We start from the raw sequence: 27895 nt of genomic DNA, 5'->3' as shown, positions 1-27895 counted from the left end.
AATATGTTATGCAGTTATCATAGATACAAGCATTTTCTGCTTGTAAATACAGTACATATCTCCTTGACCACTTTTTTTTATCTACAGAACAGCGAAAACGGTTGACCCCTGCTTTCAACATGTCTTCCTCTGCACACTGTTCCGGGTCCAAGTTCCTTGGGCGCCTGAAAAGCCCCATCTGTAGCTCCAATGCTGAGCAAGATGACCACCAACTTCCCAAGTTTGAGCACTTTGGGGAGGCTGTGGAAATTCCCCATGGCCCCTCCAGTGATGGTACAAGATAAATAGAATAAGTGTTGGGAGTATGTGTTTGTGTGTGCGTGCGTGTGTGCAAGTGTGCGAGAGAGAAAAAAAAGAGAGAGAACTAGGTTCATTCTCTGTAGTCAGTAAGTAAGTAATTCATCATACACAAAAAAATGTGCATCACCATTTCTTACCCCAGTCCTTGGCAAACTATGATAAATGAGATCAACACACATTACACAGCAAATTCTTCAGTGTTAAAAAAAAAGAGTAATTAACACTAAGAGTGTTAAATCAACACTGATACCAGAGTCTGTGGATCCATACTGACACCGAAAAGTGTTAAATTAAGAAACTGCTTAGTGTAAAGTCTTATTCAAATATTTCCCAGAGTGCCTTGCCTTCCGAGTAAACTGTAGAGTTACCACCCATGACAGCATTTTTTATTTTTTATTTAACCTTTATTTAGCTAGGCAAGTCAGTTAAGAACAAATTCTTATTTACAATGACAGCCTACTCCCACCCAACCCTAACCTGGATGACGCTGGGCCAATTGTGCGCCGCCCTATGGGATTCCCAATCATGGCCAGTTGTGATACAGCCTGGAATCAAACCAGGGTCTGTAGTGATGCCTCTAGCACTGAGATGCAGCACCACTCGGGAGGCAGATAGATGTTTAGTGACAGATGGATGGTTGTTGCATTCATCCACCAAGTGAGATCCTAAGCAAATATTTTACGATAACTATATATATATATATATATATAAGCAATACAATACCATTATGTATTTCAAAAGGCTTTATTTTGAGCGCCTAGTTTTATCCTAATACAGGGCCCTGAAACTCATAACCATGCACATCATTATCATATTTGCCAGCATGCTCTATTGCAGGTAGACATTTTTAATTGTTTGTTTCAGAATCTATGTTTGTGCATGATTGATTGATTAATTCATTAATCTTATGCTACTGAAATATAAATTACAAACATTTTCTAAAGTAATCCAATATGTTACTTGGAATTATTGCACCCATTACTGAAATGGTTGTTCCATTTTAGATGGTTTAGGTAGTCTTTTAAAAATGTCTTGTCAATTCTTCATGTCATTCTGAATACTGGTTGCGGATGATACACATTTGAAGAGTTGGATAACCACACACTGTCTGAATTCCAGTAGGAATTACACATAACCTTATACATTAGCATAATGTGACTTGCATATCTGATATGGCCAGTAAACTAGTGATGTTACGTTTGATACTGGCGCTCCGGAGCATGCGTCGAAATCGCAAAACAGTTACCTTAGAAGCAGTTTGCCGATGCCTGTATCATTTTAGCAGAAAAATGTGATCAATGACGTCTGAAGCTTTGTTTTGTCGAACAACCACCTGACATGGCTACAGTGAGCATGCGCTACGGCGCCACTAGCCTACACTGTGTTGATGAAACCATCTAGTAATGAACGTATTTTTGACACAATTGGCTGGAAAGCCTCAATGCTTCAAGAAGCTTTGTTTCCCCATCACTACTGTAAACCATGAGTTTCAGATTTAGATTTGTTCCTAAAGGGGTACAAACACTTGTCACTGTAGTGGTACACTGTAAAGTCATCCTTTGTACCACCTTTAGTTAAAACTGCATTATTGTATCCCAGTCCATACCTCAGGCCACACCAGGCCTGCAAGTAGGTTTTCAAAATTAGTTTTTGAAGGATTTGGGATTTTCTGTTTCCAGGAAACTTCCAACCAGGGTTTCTGGAAAACCTGGGAGTTTTGGGAAAGTTACCAGAATTTTGCAACCCTTCCTGAAAGTCACATTATGCTGGCTAGCAAAGTGATGTATAAGCAACAGTTAGATCTTTTTATTCACCTACAACCTACATTTAGAATGAGTGCCAGATTTAGGAACATTGTGTGGAGGCTGCCTAAAACATTTAAACTGCAACAAACATTTCTGTAACGAGTGCAAAGAAAATCAAATTAATCGTTATGATTACTTTAGAAAACTGTATGCTATTTATCTTTAGCATAAGATTAATCAATTAATCAATGAACATGCACAAATGTAGATATTAAAACAAACAATAAAAAAAAAATCTACCTGCAATAGAGGATGCTGGGAAATTATTGATGACTTCCCAAACTCAGTCCTAGGGAGCCCAAGGGGTGCACGTTTAGTTATTTGCCTTAGCACTACCCAGCTGATTCAAATAATGAATCATCATCATCATCATGCTTTGATTATTTGAATCATGTGTGGTGCTGAGGCAAAAACCAAAACGTGCACCCCTTGAGGTCCCTAGGACCGAGTTTGGGAAATGCTGCCATAGCGTTTGCGCAAGGTAGTCTTTTTGTCTTCTACCGAAACTAATACCAAACCAATCAGGTGGTTGTTCGACAAAACAAAGCTGTGGACTTCATTAATCATATGCTTCTGATAAAGTGACAGACGGCACACTGCTTCGAAGTAAACTGCTTAGCGATTTTGACACTTGCCTCTGAGCTTCGGTATCAAACGTAACATCAATAGCTTTATTAGGGTAAAACTAAGCCCTCAAAAAGGTGCTAAGTAGAACCATACAGGGTTCTTCGATTTGTCCCCATCGGGTGACCCTTTTTTGTGCTGGATTGAATACGTTGTAGAGGGTTCTATCTAGAACTTCAAAGAACCCCCCGTAGATGGTTCTACCTTGAACCCTCTATGAAGGGTTCTACCAATAACCATTTTATCATGTAAAGGTTCTTCCTAATACCGTCTTCCTCAATCACCTAAACTGGAACAACCATCTCAGTAACGGGTGAAATACATCCAATTACTACCAGATTGGATTAGTTTAGAAAACTGTATGTAATTTATTTTTGTGTAGCATAAAATGTATCAGCCAATCAACGTGTATGCAATAACACTTTATAGTAAAACAAACAATTTTGAAAATATTCCTGCAAATGAGCATGCTGGTTAATATCATATATGGTTCAATGTAGAATCCTTCTGGCCTTCCAAAGAACCCTTCCTTCCAAAAACTTTTCTTAGGATGTTAAAGGGTCTTGGTAGAACCCTATCCCTCCGCAAAGAACCCTTTTAGAACCCTTTCTTCTACGTGTAGGACATAAATTGGATGGATGCAACAATCATGTCTCTGTCACTAACAAATACAGTCATGGGTGTTAAATCTACAATTTACGTGAAAAGCAAGGCTGTCTGGAAAATGTTTGAATAAGGCTTTACACTAAGCAGTGTATTAATTTAACACTGTTCTGGTGTCTATACGTCCACAGACTCAACTGTTTCAGTTTTGATTGAACACTCAGTGTTAATTTCTTCTTTTTTTACCACTGGAGAATTTGCTGTATAGGCCCACAGGTTTGTGGTGTGCCAACTCTGCTCGGCCGAGGTGGTCCCATTTTGACTTCACACTCAGACCTGACACCCTGAAAAGCACCCTTTTTACCCAACAAATTTAATCCAAAATATTTAACATTTGTTACCTGGTTATTTAAACATCATTATTTAGCTTGTAATCTCCTTATTTGCAGCCACCCTGGAATGTGTGAGAGTGGACATGATGCAAAATGAGAACAAGAGCGACCACCACTGTCACTTGTACGAAGGCAAAAACAACATTCTCATCGTCCGTAGGGCTCAAGAGTTTCAGATGACCCTCCAGTTCAACCAGCCCGTAAATCCCAGTGACAAATTCCAGATTGAGTTTTACATTGGTAAGAAGATTTTACATATTTCCACCAATGTACTGTAAATTCCTTTTAGCTGGATAAAATGAAATTACATGCATTGCTTGACTTCACTGACGGTGATATATGAAAAACAGTATTCACCATTTGGTAATAGTTTTAATGGGAGGGGTTGGTGTGATAGAGGCGAAGTTGCATCTCAATACTAAAATTCTTCCTCTCCTAGTCTCCTCTCTGTCATTTGTGTTTAGCCTCTGTAGCCAATCAGAAACACTAATTAATAAAAGTGCCAAGTTGAAAGAAAAACAGATTATTGACATATTCCCATCTAAACAGCTGTAACATCTGTTGATAGTAACCTTGGGGTGCCTCCCGATTCTCCAGACTTCTCCCCAAGTGTGCACTTGCACTTGCACACTTCCCATCATGAATTTAGGGAGTTTCCGCTATTGTTGAATCCATGAAAGAGAGTGTGCAAGTGCACACTTCGGAAGAAGGGTGTAGAATAGGGATGTGTCCAGGGTCTCTTTCACACATTATACTGAATGCTTACATCATACTCACAGGGGAATTGATCAAAAGAGTTGCCGCTCTATGTGCTCGATTCAATCCATATTGCGGAAGTTAGCGTGATTGAAATGTAATGGTAATTTCTGATTGAGATGGCAACGTTTACTGTGAATGCAGTCTACACAAATGCAGGAACATTGCCTTTAAATTTAAATCATATTATACCACGGATCATCCGCGATACGGATTGTATCGAGCCCTAGGCCCTTTAGTTTCAGCTACAAAACTGCAATATGTCAACTAAGTACAAACAAAAAGAGAACGACAGCAAAATTACTGCTTAAGAAGTATGACACCATTTTTTTAAATCTTCAAACGACTTACTTTTCACTTATGCCTTGAAAAGGCTTTTATGCTCAATATATTTTTTATCTCCCCGAATGTGGTGTTATCCTCTTACATCTGCTGTGAAATTCTTAGTTTACTGTGTTCAAAAGGTTTTGAGAATAGGGCATAAAAAAACTAAGCAGAGAGCACAATATTACACAAAATATCCTTTAGCCTACATCTATTGTATTTGAGAGAGTGGGTGCGTGGTAATTGTGAGGCACTTCTAAAATAATGGTGCAAATGGACATGCATCATCCTTGTTGAAATTATGAAAGTGTTCTGAAGATACAGTATGTGAATTGAAATATGTGCAGCTACAACAGCGTACTACTAGTAGCCCAGTAATCCATCTGCAGTTAATGGTTTGCAGTCGTGTAAAGTAACTAAGTAAAAAATACTTTGAAGTACTACTTAAGTACTTTTTTTTTCGAGTAGCGGTTCTTTACTATTTATATTTTTGACATCTTTTTACTTTTACTCCACTACATTCCTAAAGAAAATAAGTACTTTTTACTCCATATATTTTCCCTGACAGCCAAAATTACTCGTTACATTTCGAATGCTCAGGCGGGACAGAAATATGATCAATTTCACACACCTATCAATGTAACTTGTTGTCATCCCTACTGCCTCGAATCTGATGGACTCACTAAACACAAATACTGCATTTGTACATGATGTGTGAGAGCTGGAGGTGTGCCCCTAGTTGTCCATAGATTTTTTTTTAACTAGAAAATCCTGACTTCTAGTTTGTTTAATGGAAGGAATTTGATGTAAAGCATTTATTTTTACCCAAGTATGACAATTTAGTACTTTTTCCACTACTGATGGTTTGTTGCATTCCATATCACCTTTATTGCAGTCGCGCTGCACAGACTCCCGCCAAAAGTATCTTCTGTAATGTTGTGATATTGAGCAGACCTTGACTTGTGTTGGTTGATGTGTTGTTAACGCAACAGTTTTTTTGGTAGCACTTTATTTTACAGTACAGAAAATTACCAGGTATTTATCAAATAAATGTCATGGTAACACAGTAATTGCACAGTAATAACTTATGATTTACATGCTTTGTTTCTTCAATACTCATTTAAACAGTAGCTACTTGGTACCATTTGTTACCAACTGAGGTTAATTATTTGTAGAATGTACCAGAAAATATTGATTGTTACCACATAACGTCATATTGAATACTAAGCTAGTACCATTGGAAACATGAGTGTCTACATGTGTTGATGTTCCCCTGTCATGTCACCGTCTCCCTCAGGTATTGATACCAACGTGTTCAATGGCACAAAGATCATCGTCGCCTTTGACGGCTCACAAACTGGGAATTGGACCGGCCGCATGATACAGGAACAAGGGGATGAGTGCGTGGTGGGCATCACCCCTTCTGCGGATGCCATCATCGGAAAGTACTACACGAACGTGGCGGTCATCAGTGACAATGGAATCTCAAGGACACAAAAGGACTCTGGAACAGACTTCTACCTGCTGTTCAACGCCTGGGCGTCCAGTGAGTGGAATCTTTGTGGATTTTTGTTTGTCTTCTGAGGACTGCTTAAGATAAGATAAAACATATGCATTATACACCCCTTATGGGGAAAAACTAATGATTTCACATGTGGAAAATCACATGAATTAACTTGTGACATTCAATGTTAAATCATGTGAAATTGTGTTTTTGGAACACTTAACGTGATGATATTTCACATGAAGTTTCACATGTGGATTTTTACGTGATCCCATAACCTTTCACATGTGGATTCAAATTTTCAAGTTAATATTTTACATGAGATTTCACAGGTGATGCCTCTGCAAACAAAAATGTGTCATTAGGATGAATACACAAACAGTGCTTTTAACATACCATGTAAATAATTGACACTTTCACATATATGATTACATTGTGTATGTTTATACGGTAATTATTATTCAACATATCCTCACCTGGGATATGAACTCGCAACCTCTTAGTTGAAGGCATTCTAATATTCCTGCTACGCCACCACGTCTGTGTCAATGGCTGATTTAACCTGTATTCCAACAATTTGGACTTAAGTAAATGAAATCTCACTTTTGTTAAATATACACTCAAGATAAAATATATTTACAATAATAATATGCCCCACCAACATAAGACAACTACACAGAAAACCCCTCACATCATCAATAATCAGAGAATATGTAATCAGAGATGTATTATAGGTAATGAAAGTGTAGAGGAACGCTACAGTAAAGACTTTGCAGCGCAGCAGATTGATCAGCGTACCCCAAATCCATTGGTTGTGAGTTGAAATCCCAGGTGGGGTCATATTGAAAAGTCAGTACTAAGTGATCATGTCAAATGGAATCATATTATCATTGATTAGTGTAAAAAGTATTTATTTTAGCTGAACATCGTAACATGAAACCCCCATATCGTTTCATTCCCCTATTATATTTTACGTGTGAAATCACATTTTTCACGTGAGGAAAAAAAAATGTCACATGTTGAGCTGAAATTTTCACATGTAAAAAAAAAGACACCATATGTGAAATTGAAAATGAAAACACTGCACCACCTAGAGTTCACATTAACACCGCTTTTTCACGTGTGGAAAATAAAAACATTTCACGTCACCTGAATTGAAGATTCTAACTCTCACATGTGGAATTGCATTTCTTACATGTAAACAACTTTCAGTTGAAAATAAAATTAGCATTTTCGCATGTTGAAATTTGCATCACCATGTTGTTACATTTATTTCATTCATATATATATCTATATATATATATATATCATGATATCATGTTTTCATATATGTAGTTTGTCATCACATGTTGCTTTTACATGTGACCACAAGTTATCACATTAACTTAACATAAGATCACATGCAATCACATGAGAAACACATGTTATCAAGTGTAATTCATGTTGGTTTTTCTGTAAGGGACATCATTAAAATGAACACTGACTAAATAAGTGTCAGACTGCTATGGGACTGCCGTTTGGAGGATTCGGAGAGTGTTACATCGGCTACTGTATATAAAAGCTAAGGCTTGGACACAAGCATTAAATGATAAACATAAATTCTCATCCTAACATTCGTCCCACTCCCACTGAGAAATGTTGTTTCATAAATTGAAAAAAAATACACTATACTTGTTTAGGAACAAAACATTTGGGGAACAATTCAATGTTTCATTCATTGATTCATGATAAAATCTGACAGTCATGAGATACTGTAGCCTACATGAAAAGCATGTTTTGATTACCAAAAGAAAAACATGGAGTTACTTTTCTTTTTGTTAAAGCTCCACAGTTAAATGCAAAATTCTACTGACAAAATACAAAATGTCAATAGTCGATACACCAGTGTAAATTAACATTCAGTCAATATTTACTCTTTTAATTTTTTTTCTTCACCAAACCATCAAAATCCACGAGGATCAGGCGCGGTCTACAGTCATATGGGAAACGCATCACCAAGGCCTCCTTCGGTTTCACATTCATTCAAAAGTCACTCACACAAACAGTAGCCGGTAGCATAGTTCTCCCAATCAGCTCCATCCATCCCATATGGATAACCAGCCGGTCGGAGAGCAGAGTTCTCCCACTCGAGCGTGCCTCCATGCAGCCAAGTAGTTAGAATTGTTGTCGCATCCAAGTTGTGGAATCCACCGCTTGAAACCGTCCAGAATGGCGGGAGAAGCCCCATTCCCATCACGTCCACAAAGCAAAATACAGGTTCCACAGACGTTAAAAACACTCAAAAACACAGCTGCCACCAATGTAATGTGCCATTAGGAGGCTTCAGATAGTGGAACATCAGCTGTGTGAACGCTAAGACTTGGACACCAGACAGCATACGGAGCTCAATAGGACGTGACTTCCTTCCAGGACATGCGACCACGGTCAAAATTAGTTCACCTGACACAAATGAATTTATAGACACAGGTCAGGCATTAGTAATCAATGAAGAACATCCAATTCTCATCCTTACAATTCTTACAAGTCACATCTAAAGTAACAGATGACCAGATTCTGGTAATGAGGCTGCAATTTATTTCTGATTTCTTTAGATGATGAAGTGTACATGCCCAATGAGGAAGACAGGCAGGAGTATGTGATGAATGAAAATGGCTGCATATACCAGGAGGAATCAGGTGGTGGAAGGCAATGGTATTATGGTCAGGTACATTAAAAGACTACACACACATGCCCCATGCACGCACACACACTTATCAAATACCTTAATATACTGTATACTCTACACACACATTTACAATTGTGTCATTATTGTTCCTTTTTTGAGGCTGGAGGCTATATTTCTCTCTTGTAGTTTGTGGAAGGGATTCTTGATATCTGTTTCCAAATCTTGGATGACTCACACATGCCTCTAGTAAACAGAGGCGATGCTGCCAACATCTGCAGGATAGGCTCTGCAATGGTGAGTGATATTTGCAGATAACATAAGCACACTACACAATTTCCAAAATGAACCCTAGTATAAGCACTAAGAAGAGCCAAGTGCTTTTCACAACCACAAGACATACCAAGCATTTAACCTGAACTTCAGTCTACATCCACAGAATGTGATTTGCAGTAGATACTATATATATTGTCACGCCTGCTCCAGCTCCCCCTCCCTGGCGCTCGAAGGCGCCAGGCTCCCCAGCATTACACACTCCTGCCATCATCATTACGCACACCTGCCTCCCCCCTGTCACGCGCATCAGTGATTATTGGACTCACCTAGACTCAATCACCTGTGTCATTATCTCCTCTATATCTGTCTGTTCCCCACTTCAGGATTAATGTTCGTTTGCCTTTGCATACCTGGTTCTGACGTTGTCTCTGTCCTGTTTGATGTCTGTTCCTTATTAAATGTTCAACTCCCCGTACCTGCTTCTAATCTCCAGCGTCGGTCCTTACACATATACAGTACATATTGAATGAGATATTGCCTCACTAGATTATTTTTATATAATATTTCAGGAAAAAGTGCACAAAATAAGTGTATATTTGTGTCTACATTCAACTGGTAAAAGTTGATTGTGATATGAATAAAGGAAAAAATTACCCTGGTACCTGGCCTTAATTAAACACTTTTATCAACTTACTCTGAACATTTCATTTCAAACTAACCTAGCCTTATGCCTGGTGCACTAATCTCTTTGTGGTTTTTTGTCTATATATTTTTCCATTCTTTGTGGAACCAGATGAACTCCCAGGATGACCGCGGAGTCTTGGTGGGCAACTGGAGCGAGGACTTCTCCAATGGCACTGCACCAACCTTCTGGATTGGCAGTGACCAGATCCTGCTCCAGTACGCCAGCAAAGGCCCCGTCAGCTACGCCCAGTGCTGGGTCTACGCCGGGACGCTCAACACCTGTGAGTGCCTGATCAAATTCCCTTTTCATTTTCAAATTCAGTCAACTTTATTATGCCCACCCCACAAAATAGGTCATGTGCCTTCCAATTTACCTGTGATTTGCACTGAGGGATTGATGGGCAATAGAAAACAGGCCCATCCAGTTATAAACTGCAGTTTTCAACTGAGAAAAGGTTGCCTTTTTTATTAAACATTTTTAGTGGGTAGATCAGCTTTAATATTGCAGATGGATTGTGGCTTCCGTAAATATAATTGTCTGCATCATTTCCAATCTCCAATATATATCTTTTAAAATATATTTTCCTTTATAATTTTCCCTTAACCCTACCACCCTCCCCTAATTGGAGTAAACTAATGGACAACAACACTTAGGCTTCTACTTCCAGCTTATACATTGTCACGTCCTGACCATAGAAAGATGTTATTTTCTATGGTAGAGTAGGTCAGGGTGTGACAGGTTTTTTCTTCTTCTATGTTTTCTATTTCTATTTTAGGTTCTAGTTTTGTATTTCTATGTTGGTTGGTTTTCGATGATCTCCAGTTAGAGGCAGCTGGTCCTCGTTGTCTCCAATTGGAGATCATACTTAAGTAGTTTTTTTTTTCCACCTGGGTTTGTGGAAGATTATATTTGAGTCAGTGTATGTTTCACCTCTGCGTCAGGGTTTGTTGCTTTTGTCATTCAGTTTATTTATATGTACTGCATAGTTTCACGGGGTAAATAAAATGTGGACCGACACACACGCTGCACTTTGGTCTGCTTCTCCTTTCGACAACCGTGACATATATATACATTTTACGGAGACAGTATATTTTAAAATAGTTATCTTTTGTTTGTTTTTAATCCCAACCTTCAGTAACCCTCCCATCTATTTCTGAAGACCATCCAGTTTTGATTTCTAATTGCCAAATATTTTTCAACTGTGCTGTGATGTTTCACAAAAGTTCTGAACCTTTCTATTCTTGTAGTTTCTACAGATTGTAAATTTAAAAAAAACATTTTGGGTAAGAGTATTATTGATGGATTGACTATGGCTTTCTAAATCACCCAGCAGTTATATTTACAGATTTAGCAATAATTCTTCAGCCATTCCTGAATCTGCGACCAAAAACAAGGTAAACATGAACAGTACCAAAACAAATTACCTAATTATTCTGTATCTTTGCAGCAAAATATGCAGATCTGGGATGGTTGTATCCCCCATATATACAGTATAACATTCTATTGGTTGCAAGAATTTGTATAGTAATTTAAATAGAAAAACTCTAAGTTTAGAATCCAGCATTGTTTTGTGTATCAGTTCATAATCCATGTGCCATGGAATCGGTATATCAAATCTCTTTTCAACGATTTTGCGATCTATATGGCACAGTTCTAAATGAAATTGATATACATTTTTAATTATCACAATTTTCTTTAACCAATTCAGGTCTTTAACCCCTGTGCGGCCTCGGGACGGACATCCAGCGAAAAATCATATCCCCATTAGCATAACAAAATGTAATAATTTTTTTTTTCTCAATTTTTTTCCAAATTATATCGTTTTATAGATACACCTCTCCTGAATCGAACCACGTTGTCCGATTTCAAAAAGGCTTTACAGCAAAAGCAAAACATTAGATTATGTTAGAGGAGTATATCGTAAAAGTAGCCACATAGCCATTTTCTGACCAACCACATGCATCACAAATAACCAAAAAATAGCTAAATGCAGCACTAACCTTTGACAATCTTCATCAGATGACACACCTAGGACATCATGTTACACAATACATGCATTCTTTTGTTCGATAAAGTTCATATTTATATATAAAAACAGCATTTTACATCGGTGCGTAACGTTGACTAACTATTTTCCCTCAAATGCATCCGATGAAACAGCGCTACAATTTACTAAATTACTATTCGAAAACATTTTTAAAATGTAATATTGTCATTCTAAGATTTATAGATGAATATCTCTTGAAAGCACCTGTAATGCCAGATTTAAAAATAACTTTACTGGGTAATCATACTTTGCGATGAAAGGGGATGCGATACTCTGAAAAATAGGCTGACGTTACAGGTCAGCGCCATCTTGGAACAATCGCATATCACATCTAGTCTTGTATACTATTGTCAATAATCCCTTACCTTTGGTTGTCTTCATCAGAAAGCACTTCCAGGAATCCCAGGTCCACAACAAATTTATTTTCGTTAGAAAAAATTACTCCTTTATGTTCCAAGAGCTTGTTCTTGTTAGCACATCTGAAGGCTGATCCAAATGCTCCGTCGGCCGCGGGACAGCTATTTCGAGAAAATGCATTTTTTTTCCATTTAGGTTCGTTCAAACATGTCAAATGTTGTATAACATAAATCTTCAGGGCCTTTTTCAACAAGAGAGCCAATAAGATTCAAGGAGGATGATTGCATTGTCTTTCAAAACGTTTCGAAAGGGGAGGGAAGCCAGGGCCGCCAGCGTCATAATGGTGATGGCCCTCCTCATGTGACCAATTTCAACAGCGTCTCATTCATTCAGTTTTAACAGTAGGAGACTCAAACCACTTTGTAAACACTGGGGACATCTAGTGGAAGCAATAGGAAGTGCTCAATGAACCATAGCTCACGGTGTGATTAATAGGCAACATGATGAAGTTGAGTTCGCAATTCAGAATTCCACTTCCTGTTTCGATCTGTCTCGGGGTTTTGACTGCCATATGAGTTCTGTTATACTCACAGACACCATTCAAACAGTTTTAAAAACTTTAGGGTGTTTTCTATCCACAAGTAGTAATTATATGCATATCCTAGCTTCTGAGTTTGAGTAGTAGGCCGTTTAAAATGGGCACGAATTTTTTTCAAAATGCGCTGTGGCGCCCCCTATCCTAGGCGACCGTCAAGAGGAGGGCCAACAGACAAGTTCCTTACTTTCGCCCCCTTCCAATTGCCTCATCCATTTTTGCGGTAATGCTGCAATTAGTTAATTTTTTTAGAAGAGCAGGCATTTCCATGTTTTTGTTCGCTGCATTGTGTGACAACTCCACCAGTCCTATTTATGATATTATTAACAAAGTTTATACAGTTTCTAAACAATTTTTCAATTCTTTTAAAAACCAATTAGCATATTTGAATTTAACCATAATATTTGTACTGTCTTTTCTGGTGGATTAAACTGAAATTGCTACCAACTTTCTATGATTTGTTAAAAAAAATAGCAATATTTTGGAGATTCACTTTCAGTTATTTGAAAATGAAATAGAGGTTGTAATCTGAATAAAGGGAAAAAGGCCATTCTTGAACACGGGGAGAGACATTCTTACTCATCTGCGAGAGAACCAGTATGGATTTAAGTATACTGTAAATTTTGTATGACTGAAGCCTTTAGTGAGAGGTCTAAAGCTTTAATATTGAATAATATCTGCCCTCTGAATTCATATTCATTATAAACTCAGCAAAAACGTGTCCCTTTTTCAAAGATAATTCGTAAAAATCCCAAAAACTAAACAGGTCTTCATTGTAAAGGGTTTAAACACCGTTTCCCATGCTTGTTCAATGAACCATAAAGAATTAATGAACATGCACCTGTGGAACGGTCATTAAGCCACTAACAACGTACAGACGGTAGGAAATTAAGGTCACAGTTAAGAAAACTTAGGACACTAAAGAGGCCTTTCTACTGACTCTGAAACACACCAAAAGAAAGATGCCCAGGGTCCCTGCTCATCTGTGTGAACGTGCCTTAGGTATGCTGCAAGGAGGTATGAGGACTGCAGATGTGGCCAGGGCAATAAATTGCAATGTCCGTACTGTGAGACGCCTAAGACAGCGCTACAGGGAGACAGGACGGACAGCTGATCATCCTCATAGTGGCAGACGACGTGTAACAACACCTGCACAGAATCGGTACATCCGAACATCACACCTGCGGGACAGGTACAGGATGGCAACAACAACTGCCCGAGTTACACCAGGAACGCACAATCCCTCCATCAGTGCTCAGACTGTCCGCAATAGGCTGAGAGAGGCTGGACTGAGGGCTTGTAGGCCTGTTGTAAGGCAGGTCCTCACCAGACATCACCGGCAACAACGTCGCCTATGAGCACAAACTCACCGTCGCTGGACCAGACAGGACTGGCAAAAAGTGCTCTTCACTGACGAGTCGCGGTTTTGTCTCACCAGGGGTGATGGTCGGATTCGCGTTTATCGTCGAAGTAATGAGCGTTACACCGAGGCCTGTACTCTGGAGCGGGATCGATTTGGAGGTGGAGGGTCACAGCGTCTTCGAACTGAGATTGTTGTCATTGCAGGCAATCTCAATGCTGTGCGTTACAGGGAAGACATCCTCCTCCCTCATGTGGTACCCTTCCTGCAGGCTAATCCTGACATGACCCTCCAGCATGACAATGCCACCAGCCATATTGCTCGTTCTTTGTGTGATTTCCTGCAAGACAGGAATGTCAGTGTTCTGCCATGGCCAGCGAAGAGCCCGGATCTCAATCCCATTGAGCACATCTGGGACCTATTGGATTGGAGGGTGAGGGCTAAGGCCATTCCCCCCAGAAATGTCTGGGAACTTGCAGGTGCCTTGGTGGAAGAGTGGGGTAATATCTCACAGCCAGAACTGGAAAATCTGGTGCAGTCCATGAGGAGGAGATGCACTGCAGTACTTAATGCAGCTGGTGGCCACACCAGATACTGAATGTTACTTTTGATTTTGACCCCCCTTTGTTCAGGGACACATTATTCAATTTCTGCTAGTCACACGTCTGTGGAACATGTTCAGTTTATGTCTCTGTTGTTGAATCTTGTTATATTCATACAAATATTTACATATGTTAAGTTTTCTGAAAATAAACGCAGTTGACAGTGAGAGGACGTTTCTTCATTTGCTGAGTTTATAAATAGGCCTTTTTAATTTTGTCTGGCTTGCCATATAATTGAAATAACAAGTCACTGGGTGAAGGCAAGGCCATAAGCAAATAGGTAAACTAGCATATGACGAAAGAGTTAATCGGGGTGATTTTTCCACAAATAGACAGGTCTTTTAATTTCCATGGTAGAAAGATCTTATCTATTTCTGCTAACTTTCCATTAAGATGTATTGGTAAACTACACAGTAATGTAAAAGTAAAACATTTTTGTGATCCAATAAGTAATATAGTACACTAATCATAATTTTATTGTAATCCAGAGAGGTTAGGAAAATTATCTAGATCCTCTATGAGAATCAGCGTACAATGACATCTTCGTTTTTAAGCCCTGGATATCTAGCCCCTTGATATTATTGTTATATCTGATTTTAATAGCTAACATTTCGATGGCCATAACAAATAGATATGCCGATAGTGGACAATCTTGTTTTATTCCATTTGACGGTTTAATACTTTCTGAGAAGTAGACATTATTTCAAATTTTACAGCTAGGGTTACAATTCATAACTTTAACCCATTGTATAAGAGATTCTCCAAAATTGAAATATTCCAGGCATTTATATATAAATTCCGGTCATACTTTATCAAAAGCCTTTTCAAAGTCAGCTATGAATACCAGGCCTGGTTTCCCAGATTTTTCATAGTGTTCTATTGTTTCCAGTACTTGTGTTATATTATCTCCAATGTATCATCCATGTAAAAAAGCTGTCTGATTAGGATGAATAATATCCAGCAATATTTTTTTTTATTCTGTGTGCTTCACATTTTGCTAATATTTTTCATTAGTGTAAGGGTCCTCCAATTTTTTTAATGGACTGGATCTTTATATATTTACCACTTGGGTTCTGCCTCAGTAATAATGAAATCAGACCTTCTTGTTGAGTATCTGATAATTTACCAGTTTCATAGGAGTGATAAAAACATGCTAATGAACAGTCCTCTGAGTACGGTACATCAAAAAAAGGTTTGGTATGCCGTCCAGCCCTGGGGTTTTCCTGGACTTTAGGCTTTAATTGCACCAAGAAGTTCCTCCTCTGTAATTTGGCCTTCACATGAGTCTTTCTGTACAGCTGTTAATTTGACATTATTAATAGAAAACAAAACGTTGGTTAGTGGAGAATGAGGAGACTGAAATGGATGCTTAAAGTACTTTGCCTCCTCATTCAAAATATTTTTTAGTGAATCATGAGGGACTGTTATTTGTAACAAGTTTGAGTACCGTAAATTCCGGACTATAAGCCGCAACTTTTTTCCCAGGCTTTGAACCTCGCGGCTTAAACAATGACGTGGCTAATAAATGGATTTTTCCCGCTTTCAATTTTTTTTTCTCCAAGAAACACATTCTGCGACGTGCTCAGTTTTTGGCGGCATGAAGCTTTCATTAGACCAATGAAATTGCCAAACATGTTAATAAGGTCAAACAACTTTTTTGTTTACTGTTTAGATTAAATCGAGCGCTCTCAAACTTCCCATCATTCTGATTACGGTTGTAATTTTGTCACCCTCATCATGGCAAAGACACGGAGAAATGCATATGATGCAGCTTTGAAGTTGAAGGCGATTGATCTGGCTGTTGGAAAAGGAAATAGAGCTGCTGCACAGGAGCTTGGTCTTAATGAGTCGATGATAAGACGTTGTAAACAGCAGCATGAGGAATTGACTCAGTGCAAAAAGACAACTAAAGCTTACTGCAAATTTTGCATTTTTTGTTACAAGCCGTGTTTCGTTAAAGCCTATTTATTTTTGTTACAATCCGTGTTTCGTTAAAGCCTATTTATTTTTGTTACAAGCCGTGTTTCGTTAAATCCTGTGTAAAGTTAATTTGTTTCAATGTACCGGTAGGCACCTGCGGCTTATAGACATGTGCGGCTTATTTATGTTCAAAATGATTTTATTTTTTTTATTCAGTGGGTGCGGCTTATATTCAGGTGCGCTTAATAGTCTGGAAATTACGGTAAATTATTTTTGGTAGCATTTCTATGTTGATGAAAATAAATTATTTGGTGCATTTTTCCCTCATATTCCATCCAGTTTGCTTATTTTTTTTATAATATATTACACTTGATCTTTCTTGAATAACCTCCTCCATTTCTTTTTGTTTTTCCTCAAACATATTCTGTGCCTCTATGGGAAAGTTTTTATTGCTATTTATCTGTCCCTCTATTTCATTATTTTGACCTAAATTGCTTTTGTTTTAAAGATGAGTATTGAATTGTATGGTTTCTAAAGGCACATAGATGAATATAACAGAAAGGGTATTTTCTCCAAAAGATTTGAGGGAGTGCGCACATGCTGCTATTCTTTGTTGAGCACTTAACAAAGAAACAGATACTTCTAGTTGCTTCATTTAGTTATTCATGCAACTTTAGTTGTGATACAAATGATAGGCTATATGTTTTGATTTTTAATACATATAAGGCTGCATGATGCGCCTCTAATAATGATTTGAAAAAAGTTGCATCAAAGGCATGAGCTCTGCTTAGTTTTTTGAGAGGGTTGTACACACTTCATCAATGGAACTCTTTTGGTTTAATTAATATATTGCATTCGGAGCCCGCTGGTGTAACTGCTAAACTGCTTTCTGACTGTACACTGTACTGCATGATTGTTGCAGGTTTACTAATGTGTTAGTTCTATTAGTTCAGGTTGACTATGACGTGACAACTACAGTATGCCGGCTGTGTGTAGCAGTTAGCGATTGTGATTTAGTTTGGCTTGGAAAGGTTTTTTCGCCTGGTCACAGACAGCTGATGTGTTGTGCACCGGGGTCCACAAGGGAAGGGAAAAGGTGAGAGGAGGAGAGCGTGTAGATAGTTACGAGAAAAAATGATATACGGTTGAAGTCGGAAGTTTACATACACCGTAGCCAAATACATTTAAACTCAGTTTTTCACAATTCCTGACATTTAATCCTAGTAAAAATTCCTTGTATAAGGTCAGTTAGGATCACCACTTTATTTTAAGAATGTGAAATGTCAGAATAATAGTAGAGAGAATGATTTAATTTCAGCTTTTATTTCTTTCCATCACATTTCCAGTGGGTCAGAAGTTAAAATGCACTCAATTAGTATTTGGTAGCATTGCCTTTAAATTGTTTAACTTGGGTAAAATGTTTTGGTTAGTCATCCACAAGCTTCCCACAATAAGTTGGGTGAATTTTGGCCCTTCCTCCTGACAGAGCTGGTGAAACTGAGTCAGGTTTGTAGGCCTCCTTGCTCGCACACGCTTTTTCAGTTCTGCCCACAAATTTTCTAAAGGATTGAGGTCAGGGCTTTGTGATGGCCACTCCAATACCTTGACTTTGTTGTCCTTAAGCCATTTTGCCACAACTTTGGAAGTATGCTTGGGGTCATTGTCCATTTGGAATACCCATTTGTGACCTAGCTTTAACTTCCTGACTGATGTCTTGAGATGTTGCTTCAATATATCCAGATAATTTTTCTTCCTCGTGAAGCCATCTATTTTGTGAAGTGCACCAGTCCCTCCTCCCTCCCTGCAAAGCACCCCCACAACATGATGCTGCCACCCCCGTGCTTCACGGTTTGGATGGTATTCTTCGGCTTGCAAGCCTCCCCCTTTTTCATCCAAACATAACGATGGTCATTATGGCCAAACAGTTCTATTTTTGTTTCATCAGACCAGAGGACATTTCTCCAAAAAGTACGATCTTTGTCTACATCCACAGATACACCTCCAGTTGACTCAAAATATGTCAATTAGCCTATCAGAAGCTTCTAAAGCCATGACATCATTTTCTGGAATTTTCCAAGCTGTTTAAAGGCACAATCAACTTAGTGTATGTACACTTCTGACCCACTGGAATTGTGATACAGTGAATTATAAGTGAAATAATCTGTGTGTAAACAATTGTTGGAAAAATTGCTTGTGTCGTGCACAAAGTAAATGTCCTTACCGACTTGCCAAAACTATAGTTTGTTAAAAATACATTTGTGGAGTGGTTGAAAAACGAGTTTTAATGACTCCAACCTAAGTGTATGTAAACTTCCAACTTCAACTGTATACAACAAGCAAAGTGATCATGCTGTTTTTATGTGGCTGCTATGAAAGTGAACTGTTTGCGTGTGATAAGAGGTGTATTCATTCCGGCGATTCTGTTGAAAAACATTTCTTAAACTGAAGGAAACAGAACAAAACAGGGAAAAACATATTACACCCTAGATCAGCTAGATGCTGAGTGTGCAAGGCGGTATTGAATGTGTCACAGCCTCTCACCTTGATTACTCAAAATCCTCCCGACCTGTGCACCTACGTTGCAAACTTTCATTCATAGGCTAGGTTGTAGGAACCTCATGATGGGTACAGGGAACATTTTTGTATCATGTAGTAGCCTAATCCTACCGCTGTTACATTGAGCTTGGTGAATGGAATATGAGTGACAGTCATCCAGTATGCTGTAATAAAAATAAGGCCATGCTCATCAAAAACAAAATTATGCTAAGCCATAGCTCAATACACAAATCCCGGTTTTCTGACTAGTCTGGAGCATAGGCCACTTTCTAGGTATGGAGGAGATGTAGAAAATGTGTAATTAAGGTGACTAGTACTATTGACAGAAAAAAATAGGTAACCGTTTCCTCAGACAAGGCCCGCTGCTGTGCAAATAAAACACACTTCTGAAAGTTATATCCGTACATCTACTCTAATCAATTGATTGAATACATTTAATGTATTAGTTAAACATTTATTAATGTTAACGATTGCATTTTAATTAATATATGCTTATTTTGAAGTGTTGCCTAGCCTCTTTAATGGTGTCCCCTCCCCTGCCCCAGTCCTGCGGTGTCTGGGCATCCCTGCCAGGGTGATCACCAACTTCAACTCCGCCCACGACAACTCAGGGAACATAATCACGGATCTCGTCTTCAACTCAGTGGGAAATCAGCTTGAACTGAACGAGCGCCTTACCAGAGACTCAATCTGGTAGTTATATTTCTGCATATCAATTTGTATTGTATGAAACTGAAATCCCAGGACGTAGGTTTCGATATTTCTGTCTTTCACTGTATGTACTGTAAAAACAGTTTAGTCACAACATGGTGTGGGGGGGGGGGAACATTTTTGTGCAGGATCCCAGATAGTATATCTGAGTGGTGAAGGATGACAGATTGTGTACCTGAGCAGTGCAGGATGCCAGACAGTGTACCTGAGTGGTGAAGGATGACAGATTGTGTACCTGAGCAGTGCAGGATGCCAGACAGTGTACCCGAGTGGTGAAGGATGACAGATTGTGTACCTGAGCAGTGCAGGATGCCAGATAGTGTTCCTGATGGATGCAGGATGCCAGATAGTGTTCCTGACGGGTGCAGGATGCCAGATAATGTCAATAGAGAGGTGTGCATTGTCTCCACAGGAACTACCACTGCTGGAACGAGGCTTACTTGTCCAGACTTGACCTCCCTGCAGACCAGGACTTGGGTGGCTGGCAGGTTGTGGATTCCACCCCCCAGGAAACCAGTGATGGTAAGAGAGAAATTAGGATAATGGGAGAGACCTAATTTTCACTTCTGTATACAAATTTTGTATGCTTAGAATGGGATTCAAAATTGCATAATCAAATTCATGAAAACGCAGCCATTTAAGATACAGTGTGTTCCATGATAATTTGCACCCTTGATAACCGCTAGGCTAAATAAATACAAATACTTAGCTATATTGTATGCAATACAATTGCTCAGCAAAATAGATTTTGTTTAACAAGTAATACAAAACAATCTAAAAAAGATAGGGGTCAAAATTATAGGCAACCCTGTTTTCAATACTCCAGCACCCTCCCATTGCGAGGATAACGCCACCGAGCCTTTTTCTTCAATGTTTTATGAGATTGGAGAACAAACACGTTGGGAGTGAAATTAGACCACCGTTCCTCCATAAATAGTCTCTCCAGATCCTTGATATCTTTATTCTGTGCTTATGGACTGCCCTCTTCAGTTCAAACCACAGGTTGATTTTGTACTCAATTAACCATTTGTTTGTGGATTTGATTAGTGCTTGGGGTTATTGTCTTGCTGGAAGATCCACTTGCGGCCAAGTGTTAGCCTCATGGCAGAAGCAACCAGGTTTTTGGATAAAATATCCTGGTACTTGGTAAAGTCCATGATGCCATTAACCTTAAAGGCCCCAGGACCAGTGGAAGCAAAATAGTCCCAAAACATCAAAAGTCCACCACCTTATTTTACCATAGGTATGAGCTTCTTTTATGCATATGCTTCTGTTTTTCAACACCAAGCCCACCACTGGTGTGCGTGGCCAAAGAGCTTCATTTTCATGTCATCTGACCATAGCACTGGTGTCATAAGCATCGTTGAAGGGGGACCAAAACGCAGCGGGTAAAGTGCTCATCTTCTTATTTTATTAAAGAAAAACACTTAATCAAAATAAACAAACGACAAAAACATTCCAGTAAGGTGCACAGACTACACTAGAAACAACCACCCACAAACACAAGAGAAAACAAACCCAACTAAATATGGCCTCCAATTAGAGACAACGACAGCCAGCTTCCTCTAATTGGAGGTCATTGCCAAAACCCAACATAGAAATAGAAAACTAGATAAACACATAGAAATAGATAACATAGAACATAAACCAAAAACCCCGAAACACACAAAACAAACATCCCCTGCCACGCCCTGACCAAACTACAATAACAAATAACTCCTTTTACTGGTCAGGACGTGACAACTGGTTCCAATCCATGTGCCAATGCCATTTATGAAACTCTAGGTGGTGCTACTGTATGGTCAGATGACATGAAAATAGAGCTCGTTTTTTCTCTTTCTCTGAGCAATTGTATTAGTATAATATATATATATTTTTAAACAATATACAGTAGCTCAGTATTTGCATTAGAATAATTTATTTTATGCAGTATTTTTGCTCATCTTTATCAAGGGTGCCAATAATTATGGACCCCACTGTATAATTTTCCACATTTGCATTTTTTCATCTAAAATGAATGTTCTTTGGCCCTTTCTATGTTTATGGCTGTTCTCATACTTTTAAAACATTTACTTTAGATGTGCTTTAGAATGTGTTTTGTTGCAAAACAAGATATCCAACACACTTGTTGCATACCAAAACACGCTATGTCCAGAGCCATGTGTTTAGAGTTGGGACATTGAGGTTTCTGCATTATACATAGCCTTCACATAACACTACAATATTCTATGGCAGCCATGTTAGCTCCCGAATGAGCATTATGTAATAGTCCCAGTTCTTGTTGTTTCTCTCTAATGATTTTTAATCTTAAAAGATTAAACACATTTTGTACGTCTTCACCATATCTGTGATTATTTCAGCAGATGTTATTATTTCCTAAAGTGTTATTGAATGTACGCTTGTTTATTCCATGTGTAACTCTGTGTTGTTGTTTGTGTCGCACTGCTTTGCTTTATCTTGGCCAGGTCGAAGTAGTAAATGAGAACTTGTTCTCAACTAGCTTACCTCGTTAAATAAAGGTGAAATAAAATACATTGAAAAAATGATTATGAAAGATTGCACAAAAACAGTGGATAACTGTTTAATCCCCCTGAATCCAACAATGTAGTTGAAATAATAGTGATGTTAAATGTTTTGGGGAAACATGTTGGTTTGTTATTGAGAACACTGGACAAAATAGTAGAGTGCAGGCCTACATAATGTCATTTATATTCAAGAAAGTGTCTGAATGTAGCTGTTAAACACAGGCTATAGACTTGAAAAAAACTGAAGCAGAAACAAAAACCAGGAAATCAGTTACCAGTCTAATAGTATTGAAATTGACAGCATCGCTAGTCCTTTGCCCATGCTTTGACCAGGGGCCCATTCTGGTAGTTGACGACGAGGCAGGTGTAGAGCTGGTTGATGCTTCCAGTGATGGTGAGAGGGATGACAGTGTCAAACAGCTTGTGCTCCTTCTCTCTGCAAATCAGCTGCTACACAGGGACCATCAGCCGAGATGTATTGCGTCTCCCTGACTTCTGCTGCTGGCGTCTGTGCTCTCTTTCAGAGGAAAGCTGGTCTGTAGACATTACAGGGCACACAGTCATCCAAAAGGAAACCTTTGTCCACCATTATGGCCATCGCTGGTTTCAGCAGAGAAACAATGTCAGACTGCTTCAGGATCTCCTTCTCATAGACAGAGCCTCCATATAGGGCTGAAACAAAGACATGTCTTAAGAAGACATCCGCCAGCGCACAGTCCGCTGGCGGATGTTGAATCTGTGGGCCAGATCCCTCTACTTCAGACCTAGTGAAAGATGAGTCATGAAAAGGAAAAACTTGTCTGTGGGCTGTAGGGATTGTGACTGATGGAAAAAGGGATTTAGATGCATTACTATGCAAAATTATAACTCAAATTATCAGCCCTACAGATTGCAGATAAATATGATAATACGGAATTACAGCATCGCCTCTGCTAGAGACATTTGTGAGTCATCAGTGTCCAAAAAATGAGTCTCCGTCAAAGGATTTGGGTTATCCAGCAGGACAACAACCCAAAACACACATCAGAAAGCATCCAGGAATGGTTCAATAAGAAAAGCTGGACTATTTGGGAGTGGCCAGTGTTGAGTCCAGATCTGAATCCCATCAAAAAGCTATGGCGAGAATTGAAAACAGCAGTTGGTGGAAGGCATCCCTAAAATATTGCAGAATTGGAGCAGTTTGCAGCAGTTTTAGGGATCCAATAAAAGGTGCAGCAAGCTCATTGATGTCCACAGGAAGCATTTGTTGGCAGTTATCTGGCCAAAGCCTCTGCAACCAGATATTAGCTCTTGGGTGATAATAATTTTGTCCATGTCATTTCACCAAATAGTTTTTTCAATTTAAACTCATTTTAGAAGAAATTGGGAATTATTTTTAAAAAGTGCAAGGGTGCCAATATATTAGGCCACAATTATACAGGCAATTCTTAAAATTAATAAAATGGCTCTGAAAAGCATTGATTGCATCTTGAAAATGTAGCACTGCTCTGATAATTAATACAATCCGCTTCCAATTGCATTGCTGTATTCTCCAAAAATGCTAGCCAATATATTCTAGACAATGCTAAATAACCAGCTAACAAAATATTAAAACAGTTTGGATGAAATAACAGCACCCTAGGGAAGTCGAAAATAAGCAAACATTTTTGAAACGTGAACTATCCTTTTAAAAGTCAAACAGACAGGGTCATGGATTGTTGATATTGTTTTTGCAGGATATTTCCGCTGTGGACCATGCTCTATCAAAGCCATCAAGGAAGGAATGCTCGGCTATCAATTTGATGGCCCATTTGTGTTTGCTGAGGTAAACCAATACATCTTCTATATGCTTGACCAGTAACACTTTGTTTAATGTTCAGCCATAATGCCTTCATCTTCACTCTATGCCATTATGAAGCATAACACAGTTATGCTTTATAACTTGCAATACATTTTATCTAATTAAAATCAATCATAATATTCACATTTATCTCTTTCTTTTAACCTCAGGTGAATAGCGACGTTTACAAATACACGCTAAATACACAAACTGGGAAAACTGAGTTACTAAGCGTAGACAAAACTTATGTCGGCAAGAAACTCGTGACGAAGTCCATTGGTGGAAACAATTATGAGCCAATGGACATTACAGAGACGTACAAATACCCAGAAGGTATGTGGCACCTGGACAATGGAGTAGGCTGGCAAGGGTGCAACTGCTCGTTTAAAGTTTGTTATGGGCAGTTTGCAAAGTGTCTCATGAAACTAATGCAACAAGAATGAAGTATAGAAATGACTTTGCTATTACTGCTTTTCAAATTACTTCAAATATAAACGCAACATGCAACAATTTCAATGATTTTACTGAGTTACAGTTCATGTAATCCTTCTAACCCTCCCCCCCAAAAAGGATATAGATGTACTATTGTAAAGTGGTTGTTCCACTGGATATCATAAGGTGTTTGCACCAATTTGTGAGTCGCTCTGGATAAGAGCGTCTGCTAAATGACGTAAATGTAAATGTAAATGATGTAAGGAAATCAGTAAATTGAAATAAATGTATTAGGCCTTAATCTATTGATTTCAATTTACTGGGCAAGAGCGCAGCCATGGGGAGCCAGGCCCAGCCAATCAGAATACGTTTTTCCCCACAAAAGGGCTTTATTACAGACAGAAATACTCCTCAGTTTCATCAGCTGCCAGGGTGGCTGGCCTCAGAAGAAGCCGGATGTGGAGGTCCTGGGCTGTGGAGGTCCTGGGCTGTACAGTATATACAGTATATTACTATAGGTGAAATACAATTGCCAATGAGTTTCATATCAGTCCCATGGTTGTTTTTTTAAGGAGTGGGGCAGTCCCACTCCTCTCGTATTTTTTTGTCTGTTGTATTTGATAGAGAGAGAAAAGAAAGAAGAGAATTGCTAAAATAGCAGTGGGCCGGATTCAAACCCTTGCTGCAGCGATACATGTGTTCCGAAGATCACTAGACCACCCTAGGCCACCAGTCCCATGTTAACTCTATTCCCCTCCAACTCCCCACACACACACAGGCAGTAGTAAAGATGAAGAGACCATGAAGAATGCCGAGAGAACCTACAAGTCGCATATGCAATATGATGACGAGCAGGGTGTAGAGATGACGCTGGAGATCCCGCAGGAGCGTGTGAAGAGTGGCCAGAACTTCCAGATGGCTGTGGTCTTCAGGAACCTGAGTGAAGACATACGCACCATCCATGGCCTCCTGGTCGGCTCCACAATCTACTACACCAACATCCAAAGGGCTCAGTTCAAGCAGGAGACCTTTGATGTCACTCTGAACCCAATGGAGAGTGAGTAGAAACCAGGGTGACACTTTACATACATACTGTACTGTATGTCTTTTTGGGCTTGTCTCCATGTATCACAACTTTGTATGATAGTCCTGCAAAGCTTTCAGACCCCTCCTCTGAAATTAAATCCTCAACTGCTAATAGAAAATGCTTTGCAGTCCTTTTACAGCTTCATGGCACCGTCCTGTTTGAGCAGGTATGTGTTGTATTGTAAGAGATTGTGAGGTAACGATGGGATACTCTCTAGTACTTACCTCAAAAGACTTTACAGGTAACAAATGGTACCAAATGGTAAGCAACAGTGAATCCCAAATAATCCAAATATTAATAATCAGGTAATAATTATAAAAGTTATGTTCTGCCAAACATACACTCCTGTTGTTGATTGACTTTGTTTCGTTGTCAAAACTCTGTCTCCCTAAAACCAACAGCGTCGAGGGTACAGGTGGTCGTGCTAGCCCAGAACTATGTGCCCCAGCTGGGTTGCCAATCCAACCTCCGCTTTGTGGTGACGGCCAAGAGCTTGGAGAACAACCAGGACATGATGGCCATACAGATAGTGAACCTGAAAGGCCCCGACCTGGCCTTTGCGGTGGGTCTGGAAGTTTCATTAGTCCTCTTTAATAGGATGTATTTCCTTCCTCCCTTAAAGGGATAGTTCACCCAAATAAAACATTTCATCTTGGTTTCTTTACCCTGTCAGCAGTAATTTGGTGACAGTGACCAGGTACACAAAACCAAATCATGGATTGCTCTCTTACGTTGTCCATAGACTGCTGACATGGTAAGGAAAACTGTCATTTTTTAATTTGAGGGAACTATCCTTTAAAGTGTTCCGTAACAGTATATGTGAAACATATTTAGTTTTTCCCCAAGAGCTAATGTAGTAGTGTACCCAATTAAAGCCTTATTTGTGCTGCTGGAGTGCTGCATCTCTCCTCGCCTTTGATCAAGCAGCCATTCCGAAAAACATTCATGCTCCCAACGCAGGGGAGTTGATAATCCCTAGATTATTATCATTTCTTATATCACCATAGATTTCTGTGAATGGACTATCTCTATTTGAACAGATGAGTGGACCAGCGAAGGTGAACCAGAAGGTATTTGTCAAGGTGGAGTTCACCAACCCGTTCCCATTCAGCCTGCGTGACGTGAGGATGGCCATGCAAGGGCCTAATTTCATCTCATACCGGGAAAGGTTGTACAGGTAAGAGGATTTACAACTCCAAGACCTCACATCATGATGTTCACACTTACATTAGTCTCACATTCACAAAAACAGATCCAATGTAGTTTGTTTAGTATGCCAATCTGTGTGTGTGTGTGTGTGTGTGTGTGTGTGTGTGTGTGTGTGTGTGTGTGTGTGTGTGTGTGTGTGTGTGTGTGTGTGTGTGTGTGTGTGTGTGTGTGTGTGTGTGTGTTTGTTTGTAGTGTGATCGCTCCCGGTGCCTCCATCACCTGGATGGAGTCCTGTGTCCCTACGAGGTCTGGGAATACAATGATCTATGCTGTCCTGGACTGCTCGGTCCTTGGGAATGTGCAAGGCAATTGGGCCATCGTCGTCCAGGCCTGAGCATTGCCCAGGAAGCCCTTCCCACCTGCTAATCGCCTGCCATCGACCGGAGAACCATGGACGAATAGAGGCTCTTGTGTAGATTTGAAAGAATTTGATCGCTGGATAAGCAATTCCATCTAGCCTATGAGAGGGTGAGGGCGAGCAAATAACATACCCCTTACAGAAAAAACACATGATTCACAGGTGAAATTTCCTCCTTTGAAATCATGTGAAACCATGTTTTTTTCGAACACTGAAGTTTACATGTGTATTTTACATGTGATCACAACCTTTCACGTGAATATTTTTCAAATGAGATTCCACAGATGATGCCCTGCAAACAAAATTGAGTCGTTAGGATACACACAAACAGTGCTTTTAACATACAGTGTTTTCAACATACATATTTGACATGCATGATTACATTG

General features: G+C 39.3%; 1 protein-coding gene across 1 annotated transcript; it reads left to right on the top strand.

The window, feature by feature from the left end:
- Positions 1–119: 119 nt before the first annotated feature.
- LOC106578576 (coagulation factor XIII A chain-like) lies at positions 120–27485 on the top strand. The gene is made up of 14 exons (XM_045702160.2): positions 120–273; positions 3782–3964; positions 6102–6350; positions 8900–9012; positions 9160–9267; positions 10040–10211; positions 19914–20061; positions 20492–20601; positions 24320–24408; positions 24594–24756; positions 25634–25912; positions 26344–26504; positions 26983–27119; positions 27344–27485. The coding sequence occupies exons 1-14, from the start codon at positions 120–122 to the stop codon at positions 27483–27485; spliced, it is 2208 nt and encodes a 735-aa protein (XP_045558116.1).
- The last annotated feature ends 410 nt before the right edge of the window (positions 27486–27895 follow it).

Source organism: Salmo salar, chromosome 19 (assembly GCF_965601325.2).
Source record: "Salmo salar chromosome 19, fSalSal1, whole genome shotgun sequence".
Classification (NCBI taxonomy): domain Eukaryota; kingdom Metazoa; phylum Chordata; class Actinopteri; order Salmoniformes; family Salmonidae; genus Salmo; species Salmo salar.
The sequence above is the reverse complement of the archived record's forward strand: the minus strand, read 5'-3'. Positions and strand labels throughout refer to the sequence as shown.